Genomic DNA, 18652 nt, shown 5'->3' with positions numbered 1-18652 from the left:
TTTAAAAAGCCTGTTTTTAATTTTGCAAATGCTATTTGTGTAATATTATTAGCGTATAGTGCATTTATTATAAGTGTATCTTTGACCTAGACCTAATAAAATACATTTTGAATAATTCCTATAGAAGTTCTTAATATCCAAAGAGTCACAAATTTCTATAACTGCTAATAGAAAAATCCTATTTCCTGTATACTTTATATTGTCATTAGAAGTGTGTTTGCATTAACATTGAACTAATGTTTTAAAATATATTACATCTAGGCCAAAAACGACTTGATAACATACTTCAGCCTAACACAAAGTACTATCTTCTAAACAACCGCAAGAAAGCAAGATTCGGGAGAATAAATTTTCAGTGCCAGCACATGCAATATACGACTTAACAACATGAAATATTACCACGTTAAGTAAATAGAACAGAGGAAGAATGGAGCCTTCTTAACTCATCAGATGGCAGCTTAACACAAAACAATTGCTTAAGATGATAACCCCTCCTACCTTACCTGGCAGAGAAGAATGACTTAAAAGACAGGCAAGATACAGTTTAACTCAATTTCTTTTTTTCTTGAACCTCAAATATAGCAAATGAACACACCATACAAAATGTATAAGAATTTAAATGTTAAAGGTCATTAGGTTTCAAAAGCAGCCCACTAATTGTTTCTAATGATTATATTTGTACTTACTGTACTCTACATAAAAGTGACAATATTAAATAAGATAAAACAAAGACAGAAAAACTTAATGGGACTAAATTACATTAATGAATTGTCAAAGCCAAAGTCTAACAGTTGATTATTTTCTCCTGAATTATACATTATATAAAATCAGTAATATGGATGCATTAGGCTGATAAAGAAAGACCTAAAATATCTCAATAACTTTAAATTTTGTTTGCCTATTTGGATAGTGAATACTTTTATATGCCTAGTTATAGCAGGAAGCATACATACCCTGTTCTAACACTCCTTCTTCTTCTCGTTTGGGCTGCTGTAGTAAAGAAGTCTTGTCTTTGTTCTCTGTTTCTAGAAGGGATCAAAAGAGCTGAGAGTAAATTTGCAGTATATATCACACACTGTAAATAGTTTTTTGGAAATATACTATCAACATAAAAATATTTTCAGGATCCTATGTTTCATAAAAACAATAGTATTAAGAATTCATATGGTAGAAATGCCCTCTTGATTCACAAAAACTCTATCATGACTACCAAGCGCCAGACTCTGGCTTAACACCAGAGTCAACTACCATTGCAGTGATATAGACATGATATAGAATTTTGAAGATGCACTAATAAAACTGCTTGTATTATTTTTTAAATTGAACTTAGGATATTTTCAGAACATTTAATAGTACATTTTTAAAATATGTTGGAATTTTCATAAATGACCTGCTTGCTATGTTAACTTCTTTTATAAAATTTCCTGTAGAAAGAAATAAGTTTTTCTGGCATTAAGACCAAACTTGTAATACTCAGTCAAGTCTCATCATACTTCATCCAATAAAAAAGTATGGGTTTTGCAATTTTAAACTGAAGAAATGACAATCATGACCATTTTGCAGATGAACAGTAAGTTAAAGAACAATTCTGAGAAGGTGCTCAAAAAGACTAAGGCTAGTAATGCCTCATAAATCAAGAATTGTTCTTAGCTTGAAGAGACTCATTAAACAGATAATGTAAGGTATGATCAGAGATGATAACCATTTCCATTTACAAACGGTGGCACTCTTTAGAACATGGTATATAAATTCATAAATTGTATAATTCATTACCAGTCATGGGAAGAATGAAATGAGGAAACTAGAAACATGAACTACATGAAGAAAGATCTTTATTTACAGACTTGGTCCCAAACGAATCTGTTTCATCACTAGTTGAGAGTTTTCATTTTAACTGTTTTGATAGGGACATGTCAGGAGGGGAGAGAGAGGAGAAAAGGGGGAAAGAGAGAATCAGATTACGTGAACACGTGCAACTGCCTGACAGGAGGAGGGTGATTTGAAGTATTAATCATACAGTCAAGCAAAACACATAAGAAAATGAAAAACATAAAAACATATGTTGCTTTAAATTAAGCATCAGTTTTACCTTTGTGATGTCCATGCATCATAACCATATCGGATTTCACAGGAATTGGAATATTGGCCTCTGGTGGTATGGTTCTGAATATATCTGGAGCTACATTCTGTGTACAGGTCATGAAAGAAACTGCATGCTTGGCTTCCATGTAATACATAATGTATAAGTTGCACATTTCATCACTAGACGTGCCACTGCAGGCAAAAACAAAACAGAAAGAAAACAACCAACCAAACAAAAAAAACCCCACAGATACGACAGATTAGTCATTCACATAAACACATTCTTCATGCAAGAAAAATGCAACTGGTCAGTCTGCCAGCAGTAGATTCAAAGGTGGACATATTGTGCATTTATTTTATAGCTTTCATTAAAACCCATCACAGTTTTCAACATCAAGAGCATACTGTCAATGACATTTTTCCACTTAAAAATGGAGAATCCTTTTGCCGTCACTCCATGGATACCACCAAATACTACAGATGGAAATGACAGTTGCAACGAGAGGCTTTCTTTTCTCTTCTAAATCCTTTTATTTTTTAGTCCTTTTTCTATTTGTTAAAACTCATTGATAAAGCAAAGTATTTTTCTCATGGGAAAATTTAATTATTTACTTATAACAATAAAATTCAGAACAGTTCAACAGAAATATCACATATTATTTACAAGCTTATATGAAAATGGCTTTTTCCATTTAACCACGAGAGTCTGGGATCTCGCTTTTGGTTACTGCCTTGTTCCTGAGGGTGAGATGAATCAAGAATCATGTGTTGATACTAGGACATCATAAACGTATCTCTGATATCTGTCTTGGCACCTTGATTTCTATAGTAGGGAAGACAAGAATGCCTGAGGAATGATACAAAGTGAAAGCAGGCCTAATCTCTTCTAAGAGCTCAGATCTGAATGGGGTAGTGCTGGATAACTGAATAACTCAAGGTTAAAAATAGATTTTTAAACAGTGGGGTGGTCATTTCCAAGAAAAAATGTTTCAAATAATATAAATCATGCCTAATAGTTTATAAAACATGTTTTCTTCTTCCTCAATTCATATGGGTTATTATGTATTTCATACTCTTTTCTATTATTCGGAAGGAAATGTTTAGGTACACCATTGCAAAACTTTTATAAACCAGGATGGTTCCAGCAAAAGAACATTTCCTTTTTGGTACTGGTTCTGACAATTTTTAGCAAGCCTCTGCTAATAAAAAGCAAGCTCTGAAATGGACTATTTGCTGTACAGAAACACGTCAGTGTTGACTTTTCCAGCAATGTCACGGAGCACTTATTTCCTCTCCATAGCAACAGTAATGACATCAGCAAGGGAAGGAAAAAAAAAAAGAAGAAAAATCTTTTCCAAACAGGGATGTGGTTTCTCTAAGCTCTGAAAATGGAGAGCCCCTGAGAGACCACAGGAATGGTCATGGGAAGCTCTGTTTATGCTTTGAAAATAATTTGGCTTTTCACCCTCCGAATCTGATACCTGTCAGGGTAAATGCGTCTCCCATGAAATATAAGCAAACGGTGACGTGCAATCCCAAACAGACACCTGTTCCCTACACGTATCTTCATGTGTCAAAACACCATTGCTAAGAATTATATTTTAGCAGCTTAGGAGTTGGTCAGAAAATTATGTGCTATAAAAGGAAGGGCTGGAGCCAAAGTAATAAGGTGGAGCCTCTCACTATAGTATCTGCCCTCCCCCATTCAAAATGAGGAAAAGGGTATATAGACTAAGACAGAGAAATGAGGGGAAAGGAATTTAAGATGTGGCCCTGGTTCAGAAAACCCTGAAATCATGGTGCAGAGCAGGAAAGTGAAATGAAACCTTCCCAAATTAGGGAAAGGAAAAAACTGCATAGATGTATATAATAATAAATGAAACTTGAAATTAACCCATGGAAGGATCCTTCTATATTTTGTCCTCTTGGGAATGTCATGCCCATGTTCATCTCTAAACACGTGTGATTTTGTGAAACCGCCTCATCCGTTCACCAAATATAGCTCATTTGAGGCACTGACTCTATGATACAGTATTGAGCTGATTAAATAAGAATCATCACAAAGAAAATTTCATTGAACAGCTGAAGGAAAAGAAAAGCCATACTTTCTTTCCATCAATAATTGAACTTGTAGTCAACGGAACTTTGAGCTCCAATCTGAGAAACTATAATATCTTAAACATGTTAGGATTCAAATGATCCTTAGTATCAGCCAACACAGTTTGCCTATATTATTCAATATTCATCTTTTTTCTACTCAAAAGATCTGACTTTAAACCAAGTTGCTTTCTACGTTCCTAAGGAAGAATTGTAACACATCCACCTTCTTTTCCATAGAGAATAACATATGCAATTCGACTCTGTCAACCTCCTCCTCCTCCACGGTGGAGGAGGACCGTGTTCTGACTGCTCCTCTGGCCCCACCAAATGGCCCTTTCAACAGTCCTTATCGCCACTGTTGATTCCCTGAATGATGACGGCTGGTATCACCTAGATCCCCAAACTACAGGGCTACTTTTCTCTCCTCTTCATGCATAATAAGGTGCGTACATGACAATTACTTCTTTTACACCAGCTAGCTTTAATTCTGACAGCGTGTGGTTAGCCTGAAAATAGTAGGTCCTCAGTAAGTATCTGTTGAATGAAGAATAAGTCATTTGTCTTAACAGATGCCTATAATTTATTACAGGTGGCATAACCTGTTACCCCATACATTATACTGCTGAGTCAGGTCCATATAATGAACAATTTACAGCATTTCTCATGAATATTTATGTCTGTTTCTCTTTCTTTCATCTATCCATCTATCAGGGTTTTATAAAAATATATCATTTCATATTATAAAGATATGTAGTAGACCTTTAAGAAAGTATCAAGTATTCTGAAATGCATCCTTTATAAAAACCCAAATACTGCAGAACACCGTGACTACATTTCAGACAGTGATACACCACTCTGGCGATTCCCTCATCCCTAGCCCTACACGTATCTTCATGTGCCATGCTAGACTTAAAAGTAGCCAAGATGGTAAAAGACTCATTTTGGAAAGAAATATGAAAACTTTAAAGAAGTTATTTTGCAAAGCTCTGAATTGTTTCTTAAAAGGTTTCCTGGTGCTTTAAAACTTTGTACACTACTACGAATACATGTGGGCTCAGTCGTGTCTGACGCTTTGTGACCTGTGGACTGTAGCCCGCCAGGCTCCTCTGTCCATGGGATTTTCCAGGCAAAAATACTGGAGCGGGTTGCCATTTCCTTCTCCAGGGGATCTTCCTGACCCAGGGAGCCAACCCGTATCTCTCTTGTCTCCTGCATTGGCAGGCAGATTCTTTACCACTAGCACCAACTGGGAAGCCTTAAAACTTGTATATTAAGGGGCTATTGACCATATAACTTTATTTGCATATAATATACTTTAAATGCTGATTAAAGTGTTGTGCTTGGTAACTACAAATATTTATTAGACCTTCTCAAATGTATATGAAATAACTGTTTCCAAATGAAACATATGACCAACAAAATGGATCAAATTGGTAAATATTACCTACCAATTCTCAAGAATTAATCCTAAATTTTATACTTTTAGGCAAATTAGCTGACTTAATTAGCTTATTTGGCTCACTCAATTAAATTCTTGTTTTGGATGTTTACACTTGACTAAACATTTGAAATGAACTAAGAGAAGCCTCATGTTGAATATAAAATATACAATGCAGTGTCAGGCACAAAATATTGCTCTGTGTAAGTTAATTAGTACTACATTGTTAATATATACATTAGAGAAATTTGCCTAAGATATATTACTCATATTTAATATTTAAAAAGAAATATGTATCTGGGTTAAAATGTTATCATTAAGTTTATTGATATATTTTGTCTTAAATTCACTTGTTTCTAATGGTTGTATTTTGAGTTGAACCTCTGGTTAAAAACTGTCCCGAATTTTTTAACTATTTCTTATTAGTTAACTCTGATTGTTCTACCTAAGCTTTCTTCGGAGAAGGCAATGGCACCCCACTCCAGCCAGTACTCTTGCCTGGAAAATCCCATGGATGGAGGAGCCTGGAAGGCTGCAGTCCATGGGGTCGCTGAGGGTTGGACATGACTTAGCGACTTCACTTTAAGCTTTCTCCAGTTCTAAAATTTCTAGCTTAATGCAGAGTTAAACTAGGACCGGGCAGAAGAATCACTCAACTGAAAATCTTACTGGTAAGGCCACTAGATGGTACAATTTTCCTGTAAACCTAGTTTCCAGGTGGCTACAGAACAAGCAGGTTAAAAACTGGGAGCCCATTGTTCTTCCAGTGCATGGAGGGGACATCTTCTGGCCCCATAAGACCTCTGGATAAGTGAGACTTGCGTTTAAGTTAGGCTTTAGGCTCAGGGCACAAACCTGTGCCAGTGGGAGTGATGTTTGTGTATGTGTGGGTTGGGGGTTAGATGGGAACAGAGAAGAGAGAGAGATTTACAGAGTATCATTTACTTAAAATGGGCTTCCCAAGGGGCGCAGTGGTAAAGAATCCACCTGCCAATGCAGGAGATGCAAGAGACATGGGTTTGATTCTTAGGTTGAGAAGATCCCCTGGAGTAGAAAATGGCAACCTGCTCTAGTATGCTTGCCTGAAAAATTCCATGGACAGAGAAGCTTGGTGGGCTACAGTTCATGAGGTCGCAAACAGTTGGATATGACTGAGCACACACAACACATGTTTAATTTAAAATACATCATAAATAAACTAGTTTTCCCTTTTTATTGGTTACATTCTCAATTGTGATACTATAGTACCCTATGGAGGTGGTATTCTTTATTTTACAAAATGGATGCATTGTTGTTATTACTGAAAAGCGTACTAAGTGCTATAGGAATGCTATGCATTATTATGAGGATTTAATTCATATTTAAATTTATCCAAAATTTCCTGCTTTCTTAGTATAAATTAAATATTCAGAATATAGATTGACCCATAAGTTAATTTCCTATAATTTCTTTCTACTTCATTTATATTACAAAGTGGTGTTTCCTTTAGCCCACAGGACATTTACATAAAGATAGATTGGTATAGTCATTTTAGAGTATTATTTTAAAGCAAAATGCGCATTTTAAAAAAAGACTAGAATTATTTCGGACTCATGAAACTGAAAGAGGCCCCTAGAGATCACTTTGGCCTCTCATCCTGGTACTATAACAAGTCATTAATTTCCATGGCTGATATTGCTACACAGAGGATACTCAAAAGATAGAATCTGGCGCAAGTTACAAACCCTCCCACATTGTAAAGGTACCTCTAAGCAAAAAAAAAAAAATTCTACTTATTTCACACTTGAACTTGAAAACTAATACAAAGAATGTGTTGAAAGGGACTTGTTTTACTCCTTTGTTTATTTCAAAGGTTAATAAAATAACGAATGGCATTTAAATAAAGTTCCAGAGACACTACACTTCATATATTTAAAGATTGTTAGTAAAGTGAATGATTAGACTTTTTCAAATTTAATTATATCGATTTTGTCAATCCTTTTGTTACCATTTTATGCAACTCAGTAATTGTACTGCTTTCCTCACATCTCTGTCTTAAATTTAGCAAATTCATCTAAAAGCAAGTCTGTTAAAATTTCCTTGTTTAATATAAATCGATAACTTTTTTCTATTTATCATTAGTCTCAAAATTGATGCTTATTAATAAAAAACCCTCTTAGGCTGACATAAAAAAGATCCTATTCTACCATCTCAAATGCTTTTTTTTTCATTCACCTGCCTTAGTACCTTTTATGTATCCCCTAACAACCAACAGCTCGCGTTGTCATCATAAGGATCATCTGTGCATCTAATGCGTATTTTCAGATGTCTACTCTCTGTAACTCCTCTTTGATCAAAAGATAAATGGTTTAAAGCTCCATCTTCTAGGTGGTGTCAGTAAATATTTTATAACCTAGTTTAAAATGGAAAGGAGGCTCCTTGGTTCTTTTCTAACCAAAAGACATGATAAGAGGCTTTATCTTTCATTTTTAATTTAGGCAAACCCTTTTTGAAAGAGTTCATAGTGCTTTGAAAAATGTACTTGGTGTTATAAAATATACTTATTTCAAAGCAGCTCAGTATTTTGAAGCTTACTTAAAAGTTGAACATTCTCATAATGAATACATAAAGGTTTTAACAGGTAGGGAAAAAAATCCTGGTTCTGAGTAATTAATGGCCACCATTACATGCAGAACCTATATATTCCCCTAAATTTGAGCATAGGACAAAAGGACACTTGAGAAAAAAAATTATAATCAATACATTTTTCTTTATTAAGATGTACAGGAGGTAATACACACTCCTGTGGCAACTATAATATGCAGAGGTGTGATCCTAAAGGTCTTGAATAAGCAGGAAGATAGGAATTATGAAAAACTAAGCACATGTTCTGCAGTTTGACCAACTCAATCAGTCCTGAAAGCATAAAATGCTAGGGTTTGTTGTAATTGTTTATCATAGGGGAAAAATGCCATTCATTCATGAAGATAACTGTCACTTATAACCACACCTCGTCCTAATAAAGTATTTTTAAATAATGGAATCTGTGGAGTCATACCCAATGTGTGTGACTTCTGTCCTCCCTTCCCCAGTGAACACACATCTTGCTGCCAGGATGTCACCAAAACTCACATCCACTGGGTGCTCTACTGGGTAGAAGGCCTGCAAAGAGACAAACACAACGATTCATTAAAATTATCAACAACACCCAGAAGCTCATGCTTAGTAACATGAGGCCTGGCTACCCTGGGTTGAGAGGATGAATACACACACAGTCGCAGACACACTTCACCACCCTGCTTAGAAATACTCAGAAAACTGATAAGGAACCCATCAAATTGGAAACAATAAAAAAAAAAAAAAAAGTTAAACGCAGCTTAGACTTAGAGTAAAGGTAGATTTAGAGATTTTTAGATTCTAGAGAAATTCACAAGGGCTCTATAAGGGCTTTATAAATTACCACCTGCTGATTAATATTTTTTTTCTCTCAAAATTGTACTAGATTCCACACACCTGTGGCAGTTGGGGGCTTTGGCGTCCAATCAGGGTCCACTGTCCATTTCTTACTCTGTATCCACTGACTACCTTGCCTGTAATGAACACAAATTATAATTGTATAGGGTATTAAAAAGATAAAAGGCATTATTTGTTTTCTTATTGCAAAATAAAATATAAATATTTTCAGAAACCCAAATGCTCGGCATTTTAATGAAAACAATATGATGAAAACACATGCAGAATTTTAAGATACTGCACAAAACCTCTTCCACTGAAACAGATGAAACAGATTTCAGGTCAGATATAATCTACAGTTTACATTTACAGCATTAGCAAGCACAGTGGCATATCATTTAATATGTAAAGTTCTTACCTAAATGGTGAGTGTGAACTCTGTAGGCAAAGACATGCATTGGATACTTTTTATAATGGCATGAAATATCAGAATTCACCACTGTTAGAAATGAAAACACAGAAAAAAGTCATTATTCAACTGGAAAATAACATTATTCTTGACTAAAAGTATGTACAGAGTATCCACAAGCAGTTAAGCATGGGGTTTTTGAGTATACACAAACTCATGTACTCAGAGGTATTAAGCACTAATTATGGGCCAGCTTCTTACTAAAATGAGTTAAGAATCCCTTATATTCTGTTTCACTCATAAAATGACTAGAGTCAAATCAACATACATTGTCAGTGAAAACCCAGGCTTAATTTGATACCTTCATCATGAAATTTGTGCAGCTGAAAAAGCTTAAATATTGGTTTTTATTTTTAGAACAGAAGTATTTTTGAAAAATTTATTGCAAATACCTAAGATAATGAGATTGACAGTTCCTGTTGAGAAGGAAACATTTCATATACTTTTCTTTCCTTATAGACTAACACATAGTTGAGTTTTCAGTAAATGCCTTTTTAAAATTAGACAGTGAAAAGTAACAAGATCATACTTATTGACTTTAACAGATCCCCAGTAAGAACAAATGAATAATATGACACTCCCACCAAAGGATAACATATTTACAGCAATAAATAATATTATACTCATTCTAATAGTTCTTTTTTTTTTTTGGAAATTTAGGAGACATCAGATACTATACCCATTTTACAAATCTATGTTCAGACTGGATTTGCTAGCTTTTGATTCTTAATCTGATATCCTCTATAAGTTTATGCCACTGTATGATAAGAATTTTTTTTAGCATCTGAAGAATGGATGATTTATTTGTAAAATAGTCAAGAATCATATTTAAATTTATATCACTCACTATCTCCCTATGGACCTCAATTCTTGGCATAAAACTGGAATATAATAAACTGCTGGCTTGGAATAACACAAAAACCTATTTTAACTCTGAGGATAATAAAGAACTGGTTTATTTTTCAGGGACTCAAAAATATTGGTCATTTCAAGTGTTTATAAAAGATGTTCTGTAAATCCATCCTTAAAGATTAGGTAATGAGGTAATGGTAAATTCTAAAAGATCATTACTCACCTTTCCCTCCTGGTGGTATAACAGTGTCAACAGACATCATAAGGTACATGCCAGCAATTAAAGGCTGTCTGCACAAAATAATAACATTCATTTCAACTATTGGAAAACGTCAAAACAATTGCCTTGGAAAAATAAGGTATACTTCCATGCATTGACCTATAAAATACGATTCATGTGGAAATTAAACTAATATATGGGGAATGAGGTAGAATATATATATTTTTCCTGAGAATAACTTATTTTCTTGGGCAAATAGCTGAATACACATTTTCGTGGCATGGTGAATGTTTCTACATGTGCACGTGTGCTAAGTCAGTTCAGTCGTGTCTGACTCTTTGTGACCCCATGGACTGTAGCCTGCCAGGCTCCTCTGTCCATGAGATTCTCCAGGCAAGAATATTGGAGTGGGCTGCCATACTCTCCTCCAGAGGATCTTCCTGACCCAGGGGTAGAACTGGCATCTCATAAGTCTCCTACATTGGCCAGGAGAGTTCTTTACCATTAGTGCCCTCTGGGAAGCCCAATCTCTAAATGGCTCCTGTAGTGGTTAATACGTCAAGTGGTTATATGTCAAGTCAGCTAGGCTGTAGTGCCAAGATATTTGGTCAAGCATTAGCCCAGACGTTGTTATAAAGGTATTTGTGAAGATGTAATTAATATTTAAACCACTGACTTTGAGTAAAGCAGATTATGGTCCAAAATGTGGATTAGTGTCTTAAGAGAAAAGACTGAGGTCCTCGGAAGAGGAAGGAATTATGCCTTTGGACCCAAGATTGCAACATCAGTTCCTGCCAGGATTTCCTGCCTTCCATCCTGCCTTGAATATTTTAGACTTGCCAGATCTCACAACTGTGTGGGCCAATCCCTTAAGGTACATTTCAGTTTCTCTTTCTCTTTCATTCTCTCTCTCATACATTCTATTGGTTCACTTTCTCTGGAGGACCCTGAACGATACAGCTCCCAATGACCCACAGCTCTGACATCCTTGCCCTCGTTCAATCGTCTTCCCTTGATGCAGGCTGGACCAAGTAACCTGACCCAGTAATTTGTTATCTCTAACAAATAGAATATAGCAACAATAATTTTTCTTTTGCGCATTGGATTCAGAGTAGGAAGACCTGTGGTCACCACTTTCTTGACCTATTCGACACACATTCGTAACTTCTGAGATGAGGATACAGAAGTGCTCTGGCTTCCACCTTGGACACCCTCTTGCATTCTCCCTTGCTGACGGTGATGGGCAGACAGCAGCAGCCATGTTGGGAGCTGCCCTGTTTACAGCCCACATGAGGAGGAAACGAGGCGTCCTCCAGCCCATGGCCAGCAAGGAACCGAATCCTGTCAACAGTCGCGTGAGAGAGCCTGCAAGCGAATCCGCCCCGGTCGAGTCTCCAGATGGCTGAGACCCTGGCCGATATTCTCACCGTGGCCTTTGTGTCAGACAACCAGCACCCAGCTAAGCTGTGCCCAAATTCCTTAGCCACAGGCAACCCGGACAATAAATGCTTGCTGTTTTAAGCCACTACATTTAGAATAATTTGTTATACAGCAGTAGATAACTAGCATAGTGCATTTCCCACTTTTAAGCTCTTGAAGATCTTAAAAGCTGTCACTCAGCTAGGATAACCGAGGTACTTACGGCAGGCGTGTGAGGTGTAAGGAAACACCAGAGCAGTCCTTGTGATTATCTGAAAATACACACAAAAAATACACATCTTAAATATGAATAATGAATTTCAAACTAAAAATGTTAATTAATAACTCAATACTAAATTTAAAAACCCTATATATTTCGCTTGTATGGTGTTTTACAGTTTACAGAGTACTTTCATACTCATAAAATCCATTTAATTCCAATGTATCACAGAGCAACAAGAGAACTATCATTTCAAGTAGTCTGTAGCTTTTTCTTGACTCACCAAACTGACTGGTTATCTGCTTCCTAGCAGACACACTAAAATTCTAGTCATAAGCTCACAAAAGAAAACTATGCCCACTCTCTATAAACTATCTGTATTGTTGAAACATCCAGAAAAGCTCATGAACTGAATTGGTTTTGTTCTACTGGGATCCAAAGAGTTAGCTTTTCTACTTTTCAAAAACTGAATTAGTCCATAATTTGGGCTTTCAAGGTATTACCATTTTTTAGTCTGTAATGTCTCAAATTTATGTATAGGAATCACCCTACTTGGTTTCTAAGCCTCACTCAATCCTGCCTTCTAAATAGGAACCTGATGTTCATTCTTTTTATACCCTAACTTCAGTGGAAAGTGTTTGAGTATCTCTGTACCTTTGCCAAGGACATTTCAGAGACCTCTTACACATCCTCTCTCTTCTTTCTTCCTTTGTCTTTCTCAGGTAGAAAGAAGACAGAAATGTAAATCACCCATCCAAATTCTTATCTCTTTTGAACTTGCTGATCTTTAACCACAGACACCATGAATAGTAACTCAGACTTACTCATTCCTTCCATTCCTGTATATGTTAAATTCTTTCTAAGAATTTTGTTCTAAGGAATTATAAAACCTTATATCTCAACTTTGAGTTGATTTTAATATAACTGTTGAGTGTGTACAAGAATGATAGATTTATATTAGAAATTAGGAAGTGAAGTATACTAATAACAGCATATAATTTTTTTAGGAAAAAATTTTCCTTTCATCTGTAATTCTCATAAGAAAAGCCAAGGTAACCTCACATAAAAATGTACAATAACAGGTAACTTAACTAGTAACATAGACATGTTGATTTACCGTAGATAAAGTTTAGACAAAGTATAAAAAGTCATATTTAATACTTCAGTAGTAAAACACAAAGGAAATTTCACTGTATAGTATTAAGCTTGATCTTCACAAAAATAGTACAGAAATAAATGCAATGATGAACATTTTATATTTAATTTTACATTTAACATTACATTAGTGTCAATTTACAAAGAGACTTTGTCCACTCTCCTAAATCAATTTCAGTGAGATCCTATTTTCATAATAATTTCACTGAATTCTTTTTTAAAAAATTTCAACTGAATTTTAAATAGATGAGAAAACAGTAATAAACAAAAGAATGAATACAACAGGTTTATCTTAATTTTTGCCTATGCTTTAGAAATAGAAAGGAGATTTGAATATTATTGTTTAATTTATTAAAATTGTTTATTGTTGAGAACAAGTTTCCCTAAGTGCACTGATTGAGACTTAGTAGATACACCTACTCTGTACTACTTTCAAAATGATTAGCCATTGGATTCACCCAGAATTACCTAAGTATCTCCACTGATCAAAAGAGAATAGTGGAAAGTGTATCATTCATTTATACCAAATGAATTCTACACTCCAGAGACTCACCTAAATAGCTGAATTGTTTTCAGAAAACATTTATCCTGTGTATAAAAAACTATCTAAGTATAAAAAACTATCTATGTCTAAGGGTATTTCAAGAAATGGTAATCATCTGTTCATTCAGTGAATATTCACTGAGCTTTGCTATATTCTTCACAATTGGGATACAGTGAAAAGCAGCAGGTCCAGATCTCCTGCTCTCATGGTGTTTCCGCTCTTGTGGGAGTGGAGACACAGGGAAATGGGGTAGGAGGGACAAGGAGAAACAAAATACCAAGCACATAAACATGATAAAATCACGCCGTGAACTCAACAGGATCATATGACCCTGGGTAGCTGTTTTACCTACTGAGGTCCAGGCAGGATACCGTGGCCAAGAGGCAGGAGACTGCCTAGGCCATGCAGAGTATCTTAAGATTCTGGGTTTCATTTTCCGTCTCCCAAGAAGCCGCTGGAAGATTTTAAGCAATGGAGGACAGGATCATAGAACGTGTCCACTTAGCACATTATCTGGCACTTACAGATGACTCATTAATTACTGAATGGTCGGGTTTTGTAATTTTTTATTTTAATTAATAATACCAGGTGAGAATTTCTCCCACTCCCCTAATGTCCAACCAAGCAAAAGGTTCTAAGTGCAATGAGAACTGTCTTCTTGGTTTTATATTATACTCTTGCTTTCAAAGAATCAAGTTAATCACATTTTGATGTTCAACTTGGCTAATATTCTTTACCACGACTTCAAAAAAACTCCGTGAGAAAAATAAATAAGTTAATTAACACATTACGGCAACTATTAAATAATTTATCATTAAAGCTGAAATATGTCACCAAATTAAATGTAGTAGGAATGTTATTAACAGTAACATGCCAGCTATTGCCAGTAACTGATCATCCTCTTAGATAAAGTTCTTGATTAGAATTGTCTAAACAGTAGATTTTTACTCAAAAGCATGAAAGTAAGTCAAAAATAACTTTTAATTTGAAGACATTTTCTAAGCACACATCAAAATTTTCACCAAATTAAAAGATAGCAAATAATTTCTATATAATTGCTATTTGCTTCCCTACAGAGATTTAAAAGTGATCAATCAATGTCATATTCTGTAAGACCATCAAGGATATCACACAAAGTAACTACACACAAATAACTAATCAGCTAAAAATTCAAGTAGTAATATGAGAAGCTCAACACATTCTGGAGAAAAACATACTGAACTTCTGACTTAGGTATTACAATGACTTAAGGGAAAATTGAATCTCGAGACTTTTAAGTTTTGTTTTACAGAATGTACATCTTGTATAGATCTTCCTAGGTAGCTCAGTGGTAAAGAATCCACCTGCCAATGCAGGAGACGTGGGTTTGATCTCTGGGTTGTGAAGATCCCCTAGAGCAGGAAATGGCAACCCACTCCAGTATTCTTGCCTGGGAAATCCCATGGACAGAGGAGCCTGGCAGGCTACAGTCCATTGGGTCAGAAAAGAGTTGGACACAACTCAGGGACTAAACAACAACAAAATCTTATATGGTTCGAAGGCTAGTGAATATACAAAGTGAAAATCTTACCTGTTTAACAAAAAGCTTCAGAAATCAAAATATACAGAAGGAAAACTGGTGAAGAAACACACTTAAAAAAATCACACTAAATAGAGTTCCTTAGTCATGGATGAAAGAATTTGTTTCCATCAAATTTACCTTGTGAATTTGAACCACTGAGTCAGCAAAAAATGAGGCATTCTAAAAAAACTGCTGTGTGCATGTGTGCCTATGTGTATGAGTGTTTAGATATTATGCTTTATGCTTTAGATAGAAACATCACACTTTAGATATATATATCAGTATTTATCCATGGAGTAACAATCACAAGACCAGCTGAGTAACTTGAGGAAATTCTTTAACTTAGTAATGGATAAATATTTTAATGGTGATATTTTAGTTGAGCAACATGCTAAGAGTTATCACAAAGTAAAGAAAACACTTATAAAGCATATTCATATACATTTTTTATATTGGCTATGAAAATATATTCATTATTTCAAAATCAAATTTTCTTATTGTAAATCACTATGATTTCTTCCAGTTTGACTTTCTACAGTTTGACCTAAGGAACCCATGTGTTTGCATATACATACATTGAGAAGTTTCAGCAAGAGTAAACTGAACTCCCTCAAACAAGGAAGGTTGTCTGGAGGTCTGGAGGGCTCCAGGATCCATAGCTATTCCTATGCAAGTGGCAGCTTTGGAGAGAAGCATATTTCAGCCTAGCATTTGGTGTGGAGATTATGACCTTTTAACTCCAACATGATCCCAGCCACACTTATACAATATTATTTCCATAACCTCCACACTGATCTTACTTCTGAACTCAGAAACTTCCACTGGTTTTGCATATTTTACTGATGATTTCCAGTGGGCTCTGACTTTGCTTGCCCTTCTATTGTAACACGGCACTTCAGCCACAAGTTAGGAAGCCTCATAAGAATTAATTCATTTCAATTCACTAGGCTATAAATGAAGTCTGTCTCTTAAAACGGATGACGCTTTAAAGGTTTATTATCATAAAGAAACACATCAGTGCTTCTGCTAATATTTTACCACGCACGATGAAAAAAATGCAGTCAGGACTGAGATAGTTAAGAAAGGTACAGAAAATGAACTTGAGTATCGAAATCATATGCTGGTTGAAAAAGCTAGTCAAGAAATGTAATTCTGTGACTAGGATGAAAGTAAACAGAAGAGAGGCGAGGAATAGATGGAAAAATTGAAGCATGCCAGAAGACCAGAGAAACGGAACACCACAGCTTAAGTAAAGATTGAACAGTGATGGGTGAAATAACTGAAATGGCCTGAAATCACAGGATTCAATGTCTGAATGAAAGGTAGAACAGGAAGTGAGGACTATTCTCTTGACTTACATTTCAACATAAATGTTGCACATTTCCAATGTACAATATGTAAGGTTTGTTGGGTGGAAAGTTTAGAATTAATCTTTACAGTTCATTCACACACAGATGTTTGACTATAGCACCTTACAAAATCATCACCAGTTTCCACTAGGTCCTCTCTGAGTTCCTTTGTTTAAAAGGAGTAGGATCTAAAAAGTTATGTATTTAATATCTGGTAGACTAGTACTCGTGATCAATACTGACACCACTAAGAAACTTCAGACTATAAATGAGACACCTACGTAAAGAATGTAACACTCTATTTGGATCACGGAAAATAGCCAATAAATATAAGTTACTATGACGATCATTCTTTTTTATTGGTAGATTCTAAAAAATTGCAGAACATGGATATTTTACTTTTAAGAAATATATTTTCAAAGCTATTGGTCAGGAATTTCTTTAACTGAAGAAACTGAAGCACATCACATTTTTCCAACTTAACAGGAATGAACAAAGCGGGGGGTGGGGTGGGATGGGAATCAAATAAGCAAAGAGAATTAGAATTGGAATGGTATGCTAAAGACATTGCACAAAATAGGTATTTTGAAAATAGAAACAGAGATGCTGATTCAGAAAGGTACAACCTAGGGAGACACAGAACAGAGTCATCAGTGATACCGTGGAATGTCAGTGAGACAAAAACATCATGGTCTGGCTAAAATGAGATTCTTGTGTTGGGACTACAGGACCTTGAAGAAGTTGACAATGCACTATTTCAAAGTCCTTCCACGACTTTTAGTAATATAGATCCCCTTGACCAGACTCAAGATAACCTGTTTCTTTCTAAGTTCTGGACTAGAGGAAGTTAGTTCAGCAGGATTAAGGCAATTTTTATACTGATTTTGAAATTGTTCTTTTCATTTACATTTATTCACTTGTCCTGTACATTTTACATTATCGTGTAAAAATGTTGACAGCTCTTCTTTCCAGGTATCTTTACTTATTTCAGTCTTTTTCAAAAACAAATTGTTCTCTCTTTTACTGTACTGGGCTGTGGGTGCATGCTCTCTCCAAGGTACACTGGTGAACACCTGACTTTCAGCTATTAATGTTTTGTATTTACAGAAGATTGAACACAAGATATCCCTGTTAAAGGGATCTTTCATGACTGCTGTTCTCTTTCATTAAGAAATACTTTTAGCTTGATTGATTTAAAGAAACAGTGATTAAACTTCATTCACTAAATAAGGACTAGATGACATTGGGAGGTATATTTCATTTTATGTCATTACAGTCCATTATAATGTCATATGTAGATACTGGAACTTTTTGTAATGGTGAAGATATTAACAGTGAAAATGTTAGAGTCATTTTTAAAAAGAAAATCAAGTAAAATCAAGTCTACTAATGTCTTAGAAGCACATCAAGCCATAGAAGTACTGGTGGTCCATTGGTTAAGACTTCTAAAGAATCATCTGATAATGAAAGAAACAAGTATTTCCAGGCTCTGGATGAAAACTGAAAATAACATTCAGTCAGAATCTAATCTTGAGTCAGATGAAAACTGGATGATTGCTCCACAAGGGTTTCAGCTTCTCTTTTTGGGAAATTGTTCTCTGCTTAGGCAGAGATGTATAACCGCAGCAAGGTATTTTATCAAATATATAGACTCATTGAATTTCAGAAGAGGAAGGCACCCTGGAGATGATGGAGTTCAACTCTTGCACTTTATAGACAGGGGAAAAGTAGCAACTGAGATTCAATCTTGACCAAAGTAATTCAGCTAACTGGTGATACATCTGGGTATCAACACTAATCGATACTAATTC

The 18652-nt window shown here is 35.3% G+C and overlaps 1 protein-coding gene across 2 annotated transcripts in view; it reads right to left on the bottom strand.

Annotated features, from left to right (window-relative positions):
• The window catches only part of PAM (peptidylglycine alpha-amidating monooxygenase), a 333859-nt gene that overhangs the window by 76367 nt on the left and 238840 nt on the right, over nt 1-18652 (bottom strand). For both annotated transcript variants that reach the window (XM_005209762.5, NM_173948.2), the window contains 7 exon segments: nt 12236-12284; nt 10597-10664; nt 9471-9551; nt 9113-9189; nt 8658-8761; nt 2090-2274; nt 954-1025 (listed from right to left, as the gene is read on the bottom strand). In XM_005209762.5, coding sequence (XP_005209819.1) covers nt 954-1025; nt 2090-2274; nt 8658-8761; nt 9113-9189; nt 9471-9551; nt 10597-10664; nt 12236-12284 — 636 coding nt within the window.

The sequence above is a fragment of the Bos taurus genome, chromosome 7 (assembly GCF_002263795.3).
Source record: "Bos taurus isolate L1 Dominette 01449 registration number 42190680 breed Hereford chromosome 7, ARS-UCD2.0, whole genome shotgun sequence".
In the NCBI taxonomy this organism is placed as follows: domain Eukaryota; kingdom Metazoa; phylum Chordata; class Mammalia; order Artiodactyla; family Bovidae; genus Bos; species Bos taurus.
This window is presented reverse-complemented; position numbering and strand designations above follow the sequence as displayed.